Here is a 15,670-nt window from a genome sequence, read left to right as displayed (position 1 = left end):
GCATCTCAAACACTTTTTGTTTAGCTCGCCAAGCCTTTGCATAGCTGATCACATACTGGAAATTATGTTCAATGTCCCTAATTATCAATACAGGCTCGTAATCCATTTTGTCAAGAATCACCTCATACATCTTCTTGGCCACGAAAGTAGATGTGATATTACAGTGATGTCCCACAACACCTGGCAATCTACAAGTATGTGGTGTAACAATTGAACATTCACAGTGTGTTTTGAACTTCCCCTCGTAGGCATGCACTCGCCATGTACAATCTCTATCTGCACACCTCATCTCGTTTTCTTTGCTGCTAGACTTCAACACTCTGAATTCCTTCCTCAGAGATATAGCCCAGACCTTCACAGCATCCATCACATCTTCAATGGTACGAAACTTTGCCCCTTGTATAACCTCATTCACTCTGTATTCAAACTCCGGACATCTAATATCTTGTACCACTGGATTTCCAAAACCCTGTTCACGCCATTCACCTAACACTGGGAAGCGCTCATCGTCCGATGAGTCCCCACATTGCTCTATTATTTGTGCATCCTGGTCTTCTTTTTCCTTGTCCTCCACAATTCTAGGTATCCGCTCGCCTTCATCTGTGTCGGTGTCCCGACCCGGGGGTCCGGATCCCAACTAGTAAATGCTGTGTGTTTCCTCGTCCCAGATGTTGATGCAAGAGGCAACACAGTAACGCACGGGTTTATCCTGGTTCCGGCCGCGGGGCCGTACGTCCAGCAAGAGGGTGTGTGAGGGCACTGTATTATCTTGCACCCGAAGTGATTGTAGTAGGGGTACAAGCGAGGCAAGAGAGGGAGGGAGGCTCCCAAGTCTCTGCTAGGGGAGAAGCTGAGTGTGGCAAGTGGCGATGTTGGGGCTAGGAGCGAGTGTGTGCTCTGTGAGCGATGTAATGCCTAGAGAGCCGACCGACCCCCTTAAGGGAAGCCCGCCTCCTTCTTTTATAGATACAAGGAGGGATCTGTACATGTACAGGGATCGCGAAAGTCGTCGTTTCTCCCCCGAGCTGTGGGGATACAATAGTCGAGTACTGTGGGAAGCACACTGTGGGGTATGGCGTCGGGCGTGGTGGTCGTGCTGGGCGTCGTCCTTGACCTCGCGGAGATCGCGCTGGCGTCCTGCCAACCCCAGCAGGTGGCGTGGTCGTTGCTGTAGGGTGTACAGTCCTCCAGATGTGGCTTGATGGCGTTCCGTGGGCCCTGCAGGTCAGGGTGTTGCATATATACGTGCACCAGCGGTAGCAGGGTGCGTGGCGGTCCTGGACCCCCTGGATGGAGTGCTGTCGTATGCACTAAGGAGGTCCGGGAGTCACGTGGAGGTCCCGGATCCCTCGAGGGGGAGGTCCAGGCCTCCGGCTACTAGTGCTGGGCACCCCTCTCCGAGGGGGCGCGTGGCGACACCGGACCCCTCCCCGAGAAGGAGGCGGGTCCGAGGCCATACGTGTGATGAGGTGGAGTCCGAACGGCCGGAGTTGGCATAATAGTAATGGGAACAGTGCCGAGCCCATCTCGTCCCGCGTCGCAGGTTCCACAGCACTGCCACAATGTCCGGGATGGCGGAGCAGTGACCGGAGTTGGCGGACGAGACGCCGATCACAGCCATTGTGGGGAATGGCGGCCTGACGCCGTCTGTCCTGAGCACTGCGGAGAAGTGGTTGGCACTTAATGCCTCCGTACGATGGGCGGGTGAGCGGCAGGGCCGTTTGTCCTTTACGCCGAGGGGTGGCCTCGAGCGAGGCGATGATGAGTTGCCTGCTCGAGGGTAGGTTAGCTATCCTCGAGCGAGGCGGAGATGTTTTGCCCGCTCGAGGGTAGATTCGCTACCCTCGAGCGAGGCGGAGATTAGGGGCGCAGTCGAGGGTCTCGGTGGGAGCCTTGAGCGAGGCGGAAATCGCCCCACGGGTCCGAGGGGGGTGCAAATGGGCCGCATGCTGGGCTTCTTTGAGTTCTTTGCTTTCTTCCGGATTGGAAGGAGGCCGTGGGCCTTCGTGGGCTCAGTCTCCTAACATGTGTTTGCATTTTTTTTGGGTGACCTTAGTACCCTGATTAGGGTGTCCCTAATCGTGGTACCCGACAGTAGCCCCCGAGACTTTGGTCGAGTCATGGGATTCGGCCAAAGGGTATTTCGGCGATTTTACCCCTTGACGTGATCGATCGGTGTTGTGCGCTTGTGCACACGCCAGGCGCACCTGGGTGCCAGCCCAGCGGATGTGACAACTCGTCGGTCGGGGTAGTGCGCCTACAGGGAGAGTACTTCGAGGCGCGCGCCTTTTTTGGTTCATTCCGGGGACAAGATGCATCCGCGTGCTGAGTGGGGCAGGGCGACGATGGCGCCTGCTGCTCAGCGGCTGGCGCTTTCGTCGCGCTGTCCCGCGCCCAGGGCCTCGGTCCCGTCATCCCTGGTCGCCTTGCGATGCGCGGTTCAAGGGCGGTCGGCCTGGGCCAACGCTGTGCCGCTTAGCGTCCAGGGACTCGGTTTTATTTTATTCGGTCGCGTCCCGGCGCGATAACCGAGGGTATCTTTTGCTCGTGGAGGGCCGCGCCATCACGGGCGGTTCAAGCCGTTGCCCTTCGACAGGCTTGAAGCTTGGCGCCCTTCGCAGCTATAAATAGGAGTTGAGGGACTCCCTTTCTTCTCCAACTTCCCCGCTCTTACTTCTAGCATCGCCTAAGTCTCGTAATGCTTTTCTTTGCCTTTTGCGACCGGCCCCCAGATGGGGTGGCCTGGCGTTTTTAGGCTTTGATGCTAGAAGAATGCTTGCGAGGGGCGGGGGAAAGCCGAAGAGGGCGTGCGCACCATCCCTTAGCTTCAGTGGGATCAGCAGAAGAGCATTGGGCCCGTGGGGTCTTGGTTCTGTGATGTCCCCTAGCCTGAAGGGGGATGGAGACGCCTGACCATGGGCGTTGGTGCCAGGTTTGGTGGCTGTTCTTCGCATCGCCCCCCCGGCAACAAGGTTGCTCTCGGGGAGACAGTGTGGAGGGTGCTGTCCGCCAGCTCGACCCCCCGAATAGTCTTCGGTGGAGGAGATGCTAGAAGAAAGCTTGCGAGGAGAGCATCCCGCTGGACCCGTGCGGTCTGGCGGCTGTTCCTCGCATCCCTAGCAGCCTGGCCGTCGCACCAGCCAGGGGCTTGGTGCTTTTCTTCGTCGCACGATCCTCCCCAAGACAGGGAAAATTGCCATGCAGGTGGCAACGTGTTTGTACTTTTCGATGGCTTCGCGCCGGTAACCCTTTGTAATCTTTATTTGCATCGATCAATAAAGTCCATTTCTCCTTCACGGGGAGGATGACCGAGGGTATAGGGGTATACAAAGGGTTTCCGCCCTCGAATATGAGTGAAGTTTCCTCCGTGGGGGCGCGTCAGCGCACCCGCGGGTGTAGCCCCCGAGGCCTTGGAGGAGTGTTTGTACTCGTCCAAGGGCTATAAACGTCGCCCTGCTGGGTTGCTTTACTGGGGTGGCCGTCCAACGTCTTTTTCAGCTGACATCGGCACTCTTTCAGCCGCCCTCGGCATTCTTAGTGCTGGTACAGCGACCCGGCGTTCAGCTTGACCATCAGGTGGGCACGCATTAATAGTAGGGGATTTGATCAGACACGCGAAACTTCACAATCGACGGTTATCCATTTATTCGAGGGTGTGGCCTAGGCCGTGGTGTGCGAGGAGCCCCCGAGCCCAGGCTTGCGTGAAGGCATTCAGGTGAACCCTCGACTTTGATTACGACCCTCGTCGCCCTTCCGCAGGGAGGAGGGGTGAAGTGCACCATGCTACCCATGCCCGGGCTGCGAGCTATGGCTGCTTCAGTGAGCTATTAGTGGGTAGTTCAAGCAGACGTCCATGCCCCGTTCGATATGGGTCGGCTCGTGGTCCATGGACACGTCACATAAAGCGCTTGCGAGGGTTTGCTAGGCGGGGCTCGGACCCGTTCGATAGGGTTCAAGGGCTCGATGCTCTCCCTCGATGGGACCCCCTACTAGGCACTCTCGGCTGGCCTTGAACACTGCGTAGGATGTCTCGAACTCCGTGTTCAAGGGTAGCTTGTATGGCACATCCATGCAGTCCCTGACTCTGGTGGTCTGGGGCGCCTGTCGAACCCTCGACGGGCCAGGCTTCGAACCCCTGATCAGTAAGGCCTCGGAATGCGATTCCTGCGAGGATAAAAAGCCCCCGGGAGGAATATTCCGTCACAATTCGTGAACGCCGCGGAGTCACGGGGCACGCGAGCGGGTTTCTTGCCGGTCGTGGGCGACGTGGCCCGGTTCGTGCGGTGCGGGCGCGCCTTTTCAGGCGTCTACCTCGGGCGGGCAAAGCGGTGTGGGCGGCGGCTGATAGATGGAACAGCGCAACAGTCGCGCCGCGCCCGTTGGTTGCTGTGCCGTGATTACTCCCGACTGCACGCGTGGGAGACTCCGCGCCGTGGGACCCGGCCGTCAGTGACAGCAAAATCTCCCACATTCAATGCGGTAGATTTTGGCCGTGGCGGCGGACCCGTCCGTTGCGGTGAATAAAAGCGAGGAGGAAGGGGTTGTTTTGGGCTCACCTGGCCATTTGCCTTCACCTCCCCTGCCTTCTGAGCCTCCCCTGCCTTCTGAGCACGTAGCCGAGAGCGAGAGGAAGTAGAGGAAGGAAAGCTGTAAGGAACATGGCACCATTTATGCCATTTCAAGTGATTTTGGTGATCGAATGACAACACAACACTTGGACTAATATGATTGTTAAGATGACCATTCTCAGGCTTTTAGGTTCAAGTGATGACAAAGAGAAAGAGAAGATAGGCATAGCAAGGCCCGAATGGCTGCCCCTACGGGGGTTCCGCTACCCGGTTAGCGGATGGGGGTCGAGGGGGAGCCGCCCCTCGCGGGTCTCAGGTCCTATGTTCAAGGGGTGCTGAAGACCCCCGTCCGCTAACCGGGTAGCGGAACCCCCGTAGGGGCAGCCCTTCGGGCCTTGCTATGCCTATCTTCTCTTTCTCTTTGTCATCACTTGAACCTAAAAGCCTGAGAATGGTCATCTTAACAATCATATTAGTCCAAGTGTTGTGTTGTCATTCGATCACCAAAATCACTTGAAATGGCATAAATGGTGCCATGTTCCTTACAATCTCCCCCTTTTTGGTGATTGATGACAACACAATCAAAGCAAGCATAAATTTACAAAAATTAACAAATTTAACCACTTGATACCAATTGAAATCAATTGAAAACCGCTTACGCTTGCTTGGATGTTTACCACCATCCAATGATGACTTGGCCTCCCCCTAAAACCATGATTCCCCCTTTTATTCTCCCCCTTTTTCGCTACTTCCCCCTCATGACTTGATTCATTTAGGTATTTCTCCCCCTTTGGGATATGATTCTTCTCCTTGAGAAAATACCTTGCTTTGATCCACATTTCTCCCCCTTTGGAATCAAATCACCTAAAAGGTCTTGCTCCAACAAAAGTCTTGCAAAACAATATAGCTTAAGAGAAGATTAGTAGCCTAGGGAGTTAGTTCCATGACTCATGATCCAAGTGTATGACATCAATGAAGATACCAATTGAAAATTTACTATGGTGGATCACAAAATCACTAGACTAGCATGACATGAGCTAAACTTTCCACAAGTATGTGCACAAAATGATAATGTGAAAATCAAGTGCACAACTAAAAGTAATAACTAGAAAGCTTAGATCATATCATGCACGGAGTTAGCTCTAAAAAGGATAAGAAATTGATAATTATATCAATTGAATGAGTTTAGAACCTAGCATACCTCCGGGAAAATTTGTTTACCTTGCATGTACCAATTGAAAGTGACTTGCAACCAATTGAAAGTCTTTAAGAGGTGAGCACTTGGTACACCGAGGTTAAGCAAATGTATGAGCACATAGCCTATGAAATTAGATATGAGCATTTAAGTTCAATAGAGCATGGCTCAATACGCATGAAAGCACAATCTATCTAATCACTCTTATAGAGTTGTTTGTTCACATTGAGCGTGAAACACATTCTCTTAGAGTGTCAACTCCACCGTGAGACTACAAAAGATAAACTAGAAAACTTGTTAGTCTCAAAATCACAACCTATTAGAATGAACTCCCCCTAAAATTGTGCATTTGGTGTTTGAATCACCAAGCAAATATATGCACAATGTTTTTGACAACAATGGGAAGTTATTCTCTATAGCTTGTGTTCATGGTACACATATGAAATACATACCTCATGAAGTTCATGTACCATGAAGGGTGACTTTGTGTAGCTTTCTACACACTTATCAAACCATGTAGGTTGCTCATGGGTTAGAGTCATGACATAAGCAACCCACCATATATAACACTAGGTGATGCAATGCAAACAACCTAGTAAGAGCAATGGAGCCACATGATGCTTGAATTGAAATTTTTAGCTACTATTACCTTATGGGGGACTTGGGCAACAAATGTCCAAGTTGTGAGCTTAGCTTCTTTGGCTTTAACCTTCACTTCAACTTGTAAGCTAAGCATCCAAATCCCCCGAAGCCATTCTTGGGCTTCAAGTCTCCTTTGGAACCCACACCATTTGAGGCCCCTTCATATTGATGATGACATCCTTGGGCACCCAAATGGGGCGGTTCCAACTCCTTTCTTGCTTCCCAACCTTGTGAGCAACCACCTTGCCATTTGTTTTCTTCTTGATCACATAGGAGGTGCTCTTTTGCTTGTTCTTGTGGGTGGGCTTGGTGTATATGTAGAACGCCTTCAAGTATGGAGATGTGTTTTTCTTGATCTCCTTAGCCTTCTTGTTCTTGTTCAAGTTCTTGGGCTTGCTATTTTCTTTGCCCTTTGCTTTGCCCTCTTTCTCCTTGCATTGGTAGGACTTGTGGCCTTCTTTGTGACACTTGAAGCAAGTCACGGTTTCTCCCTTCTCAAGCTTCTTCACGCCCGCGGAGGTGTTATATTGAGAAGGTTGAACTTGCTCTTGAGTGTACTTTCCTTTGAGCCGCCTCAAGTCCGTCATTAGCCTTTCTACCTCTTGTTTAAGCTCATCATTTTCCTTAGCAATGAGATCATCACATGTTTCTACAATCACATTCTCATTGCAAGGTGTTAGATCACAAGAGGTAGACGCATCTACCTTGTCAATAGAGATAGCACAAGGAATATTGCAAGGAAATGATTTATCCGATGATGATTCATTTTTAGATTCAAGACTCTCATATTTCATTTTAAGTTCTTTATGCTCATTGTCTAACAAATTGAATTTGTTTAGCAAGTTCTCATATCTTGAGACAAATGAAGCATGAAGTTTTTCTTTAGCCTTGAGAGTTTTGATTTCTTCATTTTGTTTAGTGAGATATTCTTGTTGATTATGGAGAAGTGTCATCATCTCACAAATTTCATTGGTTTCAACATCGGATTCATCATTGGAGGAGGAGTCATCACTTACATCGTTATTACCTAGTGCCATAAGACACATGGGTGGTGGTGATAATCTCCGAGGGCGAGGGTGGTGGAGCTCTTGGAATTTTTCTTGTGACTTGAGCTTTCACCACTTTTCTTGGGCTTGTGGATGGCGGAGAGAGCTTGGGCTCTTGACTTGTTCTTGTTCTTCGCCATCTTCTCCATCCCAACCGCACTCCCTTTAATGAGTGTTTTGTACCCAAGCTCATAGAGCTTATGTACATGCTCGGCAATCTTGCGGTGATGGTATAGCACGGCCCTTGGATATTCTTCATCACTTGAGCTTGATTCATCATCACTTTCTTCCTCATCCTCTTCTTCTTCTTCTTCACTTGAGCTTGATGAGTCTTGTCGCCTTGGTTGATGCTTGCATGAGTGCTTGGCGGCGAGACTCTTTTTGCTTGAAGAAGAGGTGAACTCTTGCTCTTTCTTCTTTGTCATCCCCATACTATATTCATGGGCAATGATTTGATTGATGACTTGGTTGGGTGTAAGCTTGACCAAGTCTTCCTTTTGCAAGAGTGTGTTGATGATGTCATAATCGGGCTTGCGAAGGCTTCGGAGGATCTTGCGGTTAATGTCCTCATCTTTAACTTGATTGAGACCTAAGGCATTAATTTCATTGACAAGAGTGTTTAATCGTGAGTACATGTCATGAGCATTTTCATTAGGAAGTTGCTTAAAGCTACTAAGCTCCTCGCCGAGAATATGATATTTTTGATTGGCAACATCCTTTGTGCCCTCATGATTCTCGACAATTTGCTTCCATAGCTTATGAGCATTTTCATTTGCAAAGACACGATTAAACACACTATCACATAGAGAAGACAATATAATTGATTTTGCAATGGCATCATATTGTTTCTCGGCCTTATTCTCATTTTTCTTGCCCTCTTCGGTGACACGCCAAACATCAAGCCCCCGGGCTTGAAGATGTGCTTGCATAAGCACTTTCCACCGTGGAAATCCCGTGCCATCGAAAAACGGAGCCCTATCGGTACTCATCCCTTCCCCGGACATGAATTTACCAATAGAATTGGCTAATCCTCGTAAGAGGTGTGAGACCAAGCTCTGAAGTAATGGCAGATATCCAGGAGCCGTTGCCGTGCGGGTCGACCGCCACCGAGGCGGTTTTGGAGCGGCTAGTCGAGGACAGGCTGCTCCTGCTAAACCCCGACACAGGGGCGCCGGCGTGGATCTCCCCGCAGCCGGAGGAGACAGAGCCGAATCCCCCCGCGGGCTACGTTGTGAGCCTCGTGAGGCTCGACGAGCGGGGATTCGGCGTTCCCGTGGGGCGATTCATGCGGGCATTGTGCGACCACTATGGAGCGGAGCTGCACAACTTCAGCCCCAACTCCATCTCGCAGGTGGCGGTCTTCGTCGCCGTCTGCGAGGGATATTTAGGGATCGAGGCGCACTGGGATATGTGGATCCACCTCTTCCGCGGCGAGCTCTTCGTCGAGCACGTGCGGAACCAAGCAAAGAGGTACGCGCGCGCAGGCGGCCTGACGCTCCACTTGCGCCCAAGCCAGAAAAATTTGTACATCTCCAACAAGATGACAACAAACAACGCCGGGTGGAGCCGAGTGTGGTTCTATCTGCGCAACTTCAGCAGCAAGCTCTCGGCGTTCACCAACAGGGTGCTTCGGGAGTGGCCCGAGAAGTGGGACTGGGGGGTATCGCCCCCAGCGCAGCAAGCCAAGCTCAAGGTCCTCACCGACGCGCTGGAGCGCCTGGATTGAAGAGGGTTGACGGCGGCTGCCGTCATCGCGAATTTCCACCGGCAGAGGGTGACCCCTCTCATGGAGAGGGTCCTGCCGATCTTCAAGCTCACCCCCGGGGCCCGGGCCTCGGGCTCGAGGACGGCGGTCAAGCTGCTCCCCCGAGACATCGCTGCCCGGAGGGCAAGGAGCGCGGTGGCGGAGTTCCCCAATGACCCCGAAGATCTTTGGAGGATCAAGATGCGCCCCGAGCCGGGGTACATTTCTCTGTTGAGTCTCGATTCCGGATTCGTTGTTGTCATGTGCTGTTCCTTTCCACGCATCCTGACTTCGACTTGGTTGTGTTTTGAAGGGGTTGAAGTGCCACCCCTCGAGGCCTCCGGTCCCGGAAGAACGCCAAATCAACCGCCTGCACGCAGAGGCGGTGAAGAAGCAAAAAAACGCGGCGAAGGCGACGGCCGAGAGGAAGAGGAAAAGGAAGAAGAGGCACGACTAGGCGTGCAAGATTGCACGCGCGGAGGGGAAACCGCGGCCCGCCACGCCCGAATCTATGGACGACGAATAGGAGGCCTTGGATGCCATGGTTCACCCCCCGGGCGATGACGAGGCGGCGGCGGCGGCGGGCGCGAGTTCCCCGCTGGTCTATCAAGTGGATGGCGTCGAGGCGCCAGCGACGGGCGAGGGGGTCCCCGCGCCCACGATGTCGACGGGTGGCGATGGGTCCGCGGCGAGCGCGGAGGCGTCCGCACAGATGGCCCCGAGGCCTCAGCCTGCTCCGAGGGTGACACCCTCGGATCAGGCATCGAGGGGCGTCGGTGTGCCGCGGGCCCGAAGGAGCGGCACGGGCAAGCGCAGCATGAGTGCCAGGTAAGTGTCTCTGGTTCTACTTGTCGTGTTTATTTGATCGCTCCCCCAATCCTACTAACCTCGACCTTCCTTCCCCGATTTCCAGCTCCGGGGCCGCTGCCAAGGACGCAGCCCCGCTCGCGCCGGTGAAAGCCCTCAAGACCGGGGCACGCGCCACGCCGCACACGGCGCCGCAACCTCTGCCCGTCGTAGATATCGTGGCGGAGGCCGCGAAGCTGCGGGCGGCGATGGCTCGAGGGACTCAAGTGGTGCAACAGGCTCTAGCACCGGGGAACGAGGGTGACGCTGGGCAGAGTGGAGCTGAAGCAACCGCTCCGGTCGACGCCGCGGGGGATGCCGGCCGGGGCGGCGCAGATGACGCCGCCCGGCCGGTCGTCGAGGAAGGATCTGGTGGGGGTGCGCAGGAGCGCCCCGCTGGGCAGGCGGAGGTGGAGACCCTCGTCCCCGAGCCCCCGAGGGCTGGGGTCGAGGGAGTCGCAGAGGAGTCGGCGCAGAGGGCGCCGATGGTGGAGGTAACCCACGTCTTGGCGCCCGGAGAGGCCCAGGATGGGGGTGTTGTTGCGGTAACGGCGGCACCGACGGTGGTGGCGCAGGCAGTGACGGACATCGCGATCCCGGTGGTGCAGCTGCCGGACAGCAGCGGGGAATACGGGGATTCGAGAGACATCGACCCCGCTGCTGCGGCGAGCGCCGCCGACAAGATCGCCGATTTCACGTCGGCCTGCGCAGAGGTGCTCGACGAGGGGGCATCCGGGGGGGCCCAGCATGGGGCAATCGTTCAGTCCGTGGTCCCCCCGGAGGTCCTCCGCAATGAGCGAGAGGAGGAGGCCATCTGGCAGGCGCAGTACGAGGCAGGTTCTCAGATTCAGAACCTCGTCGTACGCGCCCTGGAGTTCCATCGAATGACGGATTACCAGATCAGCCAGGTAAGCAGCTCCTCCCCGAGAATCGTTCATATTTTTGGCCCTGACTTTGCTTGCTTTACCCATGCCTTCTCTTCCGCAGCGGCAGAAGGATATCTCGCGCAGAAAGAGCGCCGAGATGACCTGGCGGCACTCCCAGATAGGCTGGCTCGGGCAGCACAATGCCGAGTTGGTGCTCAAGAACATCGAGGCCAGCACCAGGATGACGGATCTGGGGGCGCGTCAGTGGGCACTGGAGGAGGAGTTAGCGCGGGTTACCGGCGAGTGTGACGTCCAGAGGGTCACAGCGGAGCAGAAGGCTCGGGAAGTCGAGGAGCAGACTGCCGAGCTGCAACGCCTTAGGACGGAGCTTGAGCAAAAGGAGACCGAACTTCTCCAGAAAGAGGTGGCCGTCGTCACGCTCTCCGGGACCCTCCAGGAAAAGGGCAAAGCCCTCGAGGAGAAGGAGGTGGCCATCCAGAACATGGAGGCCGGCCTCAGGGAGAAGGAAAACTCCTTGTCCTCGCTCGAGGAGGCCGCCCGAATCCAGAGGGAGGAGGCGCAGAAGAGCATCGTGGGTAAGTACTCGAAATTTCGCAGTAGTTGGATTTTACTTTTTCGCAGCTGATCTTGATTCCTTTGATCAGAGCTAAGGCAGAGGGTGGCGGACGAGATCGCGGTGAAAGAGGTGGTAGGCACCACACTCATGGCGGCTCAAACGGAGTACGCTGACCTCGAGCGGACTGCCATGAGCGTGTGCCAGGAGCTCGAGGGGGAGGGCGTTGTATCTGGTAGCTCGGTGATCAGCCGCCTGCGAGCGCTAGGTGGCCGGATCGCTGAGCACGCCAAGAGCGCCTTCCGCCTCAGTGTCCTTCGCGCCCTCGCCGTGGCCTCGACGCACTACCTCATGGACTTACAGAGAGTGTCGTCGGGGTACGTGGTTCCAGACGACGCCGATGCGGATGCCGCGTTAGCCATCATGGACGACGCCGATGCAGCCGCCGAGGAGTTCGCCGCGGTGCTTGCCGAGAAGCTCGAAGCCGACATCCCTCCGATAGCTGAATTCGATGCTGTCGCAGATCCACAGAGGGGGGGTGACAACATGTAGATAGGCTGGGCCGCGAAGCCCATGTAATAGATTAGTGTTCGTTGTAATCACACTTTATATTTATGAATAAAGAAATTCATTTTCGTTAAATCGTTGAAATCGACAGTGTAGCCCATCGAGGCCTTGTGCGTTCGAGCCTTCGTTTTCTTTACTCTACTTCCGTGTTCTCGTATGCGACTTAGGTAAACTTCTGCGAGGAATTTCGCGTTCATAAGCGACGAAGGCGTGGCGTGGTGAGGGGGGTGCCGTATCCCGGAGGCATAGGCGGCCCCACGACTCGGCCGTCCCCGTACCGTAGTTGCTTGTGCCTCGCGTCCATTTTCCCCAAGTGTACGAGAAGCTTAGATACGAGACGGAAGTTTTTTGAAAAAATGTTGGCGATTTTTGGGGACGTTCGGGGGTTTGAGCACCTCTACGATTATGTACGGGCCCTCCCATGGTGGTGAGAGCTTGTGGCGGCCCCTGCTGTCTTGTCGAAGCCTCAGCACCATGTCCCCTTTGTCGAGGTCTCAGCGTCGGACTCTCTGTGCCTGATATCTTCGTAAAGACTGCTGGTAGCGCGCAGAGTGTAGGAGTGCCACGTCTCGAGCCTCGTCCACTTGATCCAACGAGTCTTCGCGGGCTCGTTGGTTCTGCTGCTCTTGGTATGTGTCGGTACCCTACAACTGGGGTACCCACTCCTACTGTGCCAAGACTCGCGTAGTTATCCGTAACTACGCCCTAAGGAGCTGAGCAGCCAGACTCCTGGGTTCCGACTCCATCTCACCGGACCAACGGTCCCGGACCCGCTTCCCGTTCGGGGACGGGTCCGGTATCACCACGTGTCCCAGAAGTGGAAATGCTCCGCACCTATGGCCGCGGACCCGGACCCCCGCACGTTGGTCCGGGACCTCCACGTGCCATCCGGACTCCCGCAGATGGGTCCGGACCCTCCACGTGTCTATCCGGACCCCCGTGAGCTCTCGGCTCAGCTAGCTGCTAGGGGTCCGGAGCCGCCACATGTCGCGCAGACGCGGGCGCGGGCGCAAGCCTTCCGCTGGAAGCTCCCTCACCCACCCGCATTAAGTGCGAGTGGTTGAGGCAGGCTCTGCTGCCGCTGGGCACGGGGCAGCTTTTGTCAGTCCACACTATGGATCGCCAATTGCCGACGCGGCTCGTCATTTACCAAGACAAGCATTAAAGACTCAGCGCCGTGCGCATACGCGACGAGTCATGATGACCAGCTACTGACTGGAGCAACAGTGCACACTGCTACAGTGGACTGAGTCAGTAGTTCGGCGCTTCATCATGACCTCGACGCGCGGCTGCAGGGGCTAAACTCTACTCTGACAGGACAGCTCAAGACCATCCCTGGTCAGAAGCTACGCACAGAAGCCGACGACAAGATCTCCGGATCTGAGGCATTGAAGGCCAAAATGTAGTTTATAATACATCGTCGGGTCCACATGTCGGGGCCCCGCTCAGTGTACGTGCTCCCCTTGGACATATAAAAGGGAGAGCACGCCCGCTAGAACACGGACCATCTCCACAATCCAGACAGACACAAGCTCTGGCAACTCTCACACTCTCGTGGGAAGATCCTCAGACTCTCTCAAGACCCAGCTAGAGAGCGCAAGCAATACAACACACAGTGGACGTAGGGTATTACGCTCCGGCGGCCCGAACCACTCTAAACCTGCTGTGTTCATCGCGTTCTTGAGTGAGATCAAACTAAGACTAGCTAACCCCCGAGTTCACACCCTCTGGGCTAGGGCGGGTGCCTTCCGCCACCCGGCTGTAGTTTGCAGCACCACGACAGTATGCCTTGAGCCTTGGCGACCCGTACTCCAAGTCCGTGGGGAGTATGGCCTCGGCGCCATAGATGAGGAAGAATCGGGTAAAGCCCGTGGCTCTGCTTGGGGTCGTCCTCAGGCTCCAAATGACCGAGGGTAGCTCCGTGAGCCACCTCCGGCCGAATTTATTCAACTTGTTGAAGATTCTTGGCTTCAGTCCTTGGAGGATCATGCCATTAGCACGCTCCACTTGGCCGTTCGTCTGTGGGTGTGCTACAGCCGACCAGTCCACACGTATGTGGAAATTATCGCAGAACGCCAAGAACTTCTTGCCTGTGAACTGGGTGCCGTTGTCGGTGATGATCGAATTCGGGACCCCGAACCTGAAGGCGATGTCGGTGAAGAATAGAACCGCCTGCTCGGATTTGATCTTGCCGATGGGTCGAGCCTCGATCCATTTGGAGAATTTTTCGACGGCCACCAGCAAGTGGGTGAAGCCCCCGGGCGCCTTCTGCAGTGGACCAACGAGGTCCAGTCCCCACACAACGAAAGACCATGTGATGGGGATGGTCTGCAAAACGTGCGCGGGGAGGTGTGTTTTTCGAGCGTAAAATTGGCAACCATCGTAGGTCCGCACGACGTCGGTGGCGTCGGCAACTGCGGTGGGCCAGTAAAAACCTTGCCGAAACGCGTTACCCACGAGGGTACGTGGCGCGGCATGGTGGCCGCAGATGCCATCGTGGATGTCGCGGATCAGCTCCTTGCCCTCGGGGGTGGGGATGCATCGCTGCAAGACTCCTGAGGGACTGCGCTTGTATAGCTCGTTGTGGATCAGGACGAAAGACTTGGCCCGCCTAGTGAGGCACCGCGCCTGAGCGCGGTTCGAAGGTAGGACCCCTCGAATCATCCAGTCAAGGTACTGGACGCGCTAATCTTGCGAAGTGGGGGCCTCGTTGATCTCCATTGCTTCGGCCTCGTCCGCGGAGGAGGTCCCGAAGTCGATGTCCATGGGCTCGACCTCGTCTGCTGGGGGGTCCCCGCCGGAGGGCCCGGTGGACGAGGGGCATAGCTCCGTCGGATCCTTGAATTCGATGGAGGGTTTGGTGATGTCGCGAGCTAAGATGTTCGGGGGGACGGTGGTCCGCCCCGACGCGATCTTGGCTAGTTCGTCGGCGTCCTCGTTGTACTTGCGCGGGACATGATTGAGTTCTAGGCCATCGAATTTGTCTTCAAGGCGGCGCACTGCTGTTGGCGCTCCTTAAGTATCCATTTTATCTCTTGTTTATTCTTGATAATGGCATGAGTTCAATATCAAAATCACTAACCGTCCTAACCCCGGCCTAATTATTGGTCATTTTCACATATGCACATATATTTTGGAGGAACTTCGTTTTTGCAGGTTTTTGACCTATTTTGGAGCATGAAATGACGAGGCCCGTGATCGAGCGCTAACACGGAGAAAGACGAAGGCCAAAGCCCAAAGGAAGGACCAAAGCCCATGTTGATTCGAAGCACATTCGTGCACATCCATCCTCCAAGAGAGCCCAAAGGACCAAGCCCACGAAGATGAGATCAAGATACTTCGGGATTAAACAAAGCAAATGAAGATTTAAGGAAGGATTCCCTATCCTATCCTTTCCTCGAAGATATCTCCAAGATAACAACGTCCAAAAGGGTGCAATCGTGAAGGACAGAAACTCTAGAAGATGCGAGGAGTCTACACGCCAAAAATGAGACCGAGGCGAGCCCGAAAAGGGGTAGGCCGGCCGGCCTAGGCCCATGAGGCCGGCTGGCCCAGCCCTTTTCTGAGGCGGTTGCCTTCCCCTTCGACCGGTGGCTTCCTCGGCTTATAAATAGCTTGCACC

At 54.9% G+C, this 15,670-nt stretch overlaps 1 protein-coding gene across 1 annotated transcript; it reads left to right on the top strand.

Annotated features, from left to right (window-relative positions):
• Positions 1-9,736: 9,736 nt before the first annotated feature.
• On the top strand, positions 9,737-12,033 carry LOC120700620 (translation initiation factor IF-2-like). The gene is made up of 5 exons (XM_039984868.1): positions 9,737-10,023; positions 10,109-10,419; positions 10,753-10,949; positions 11,029-11,371; positions 11,750-12,033. The coding sequence occupies exons 1-5, from the start codon at positions 9,737-9,739 to the stop codon at positions 12,031-12,033; spliced, it is 1,422 nt and encodes a 473-aa protein (XP_039840802.1).
• Positions 12,034-15,670: the final 3,637 nt, after the last annotated feature.

The sequence above is a fragment of the Panicum virgatum genome, chromosome 3K (assembly GCF_016808335.1).
Source record: "Panicum virgatum strain AP13 chromosome 3K, P.virgatum_v5, whole genome shotgun sequence".
NCBI classification, from domain to species: domain Eukaryota; kingdom Viridiplantae; phylum Streptophyta; class Magnoliopsida; order Poales; family Poaceae; genus Panicum; species Panicum virgatum.
Note: the sequence above shows the minus strand (reverse complement) of the source record. Positions and strands in the feature narration are given on the sequence as shown.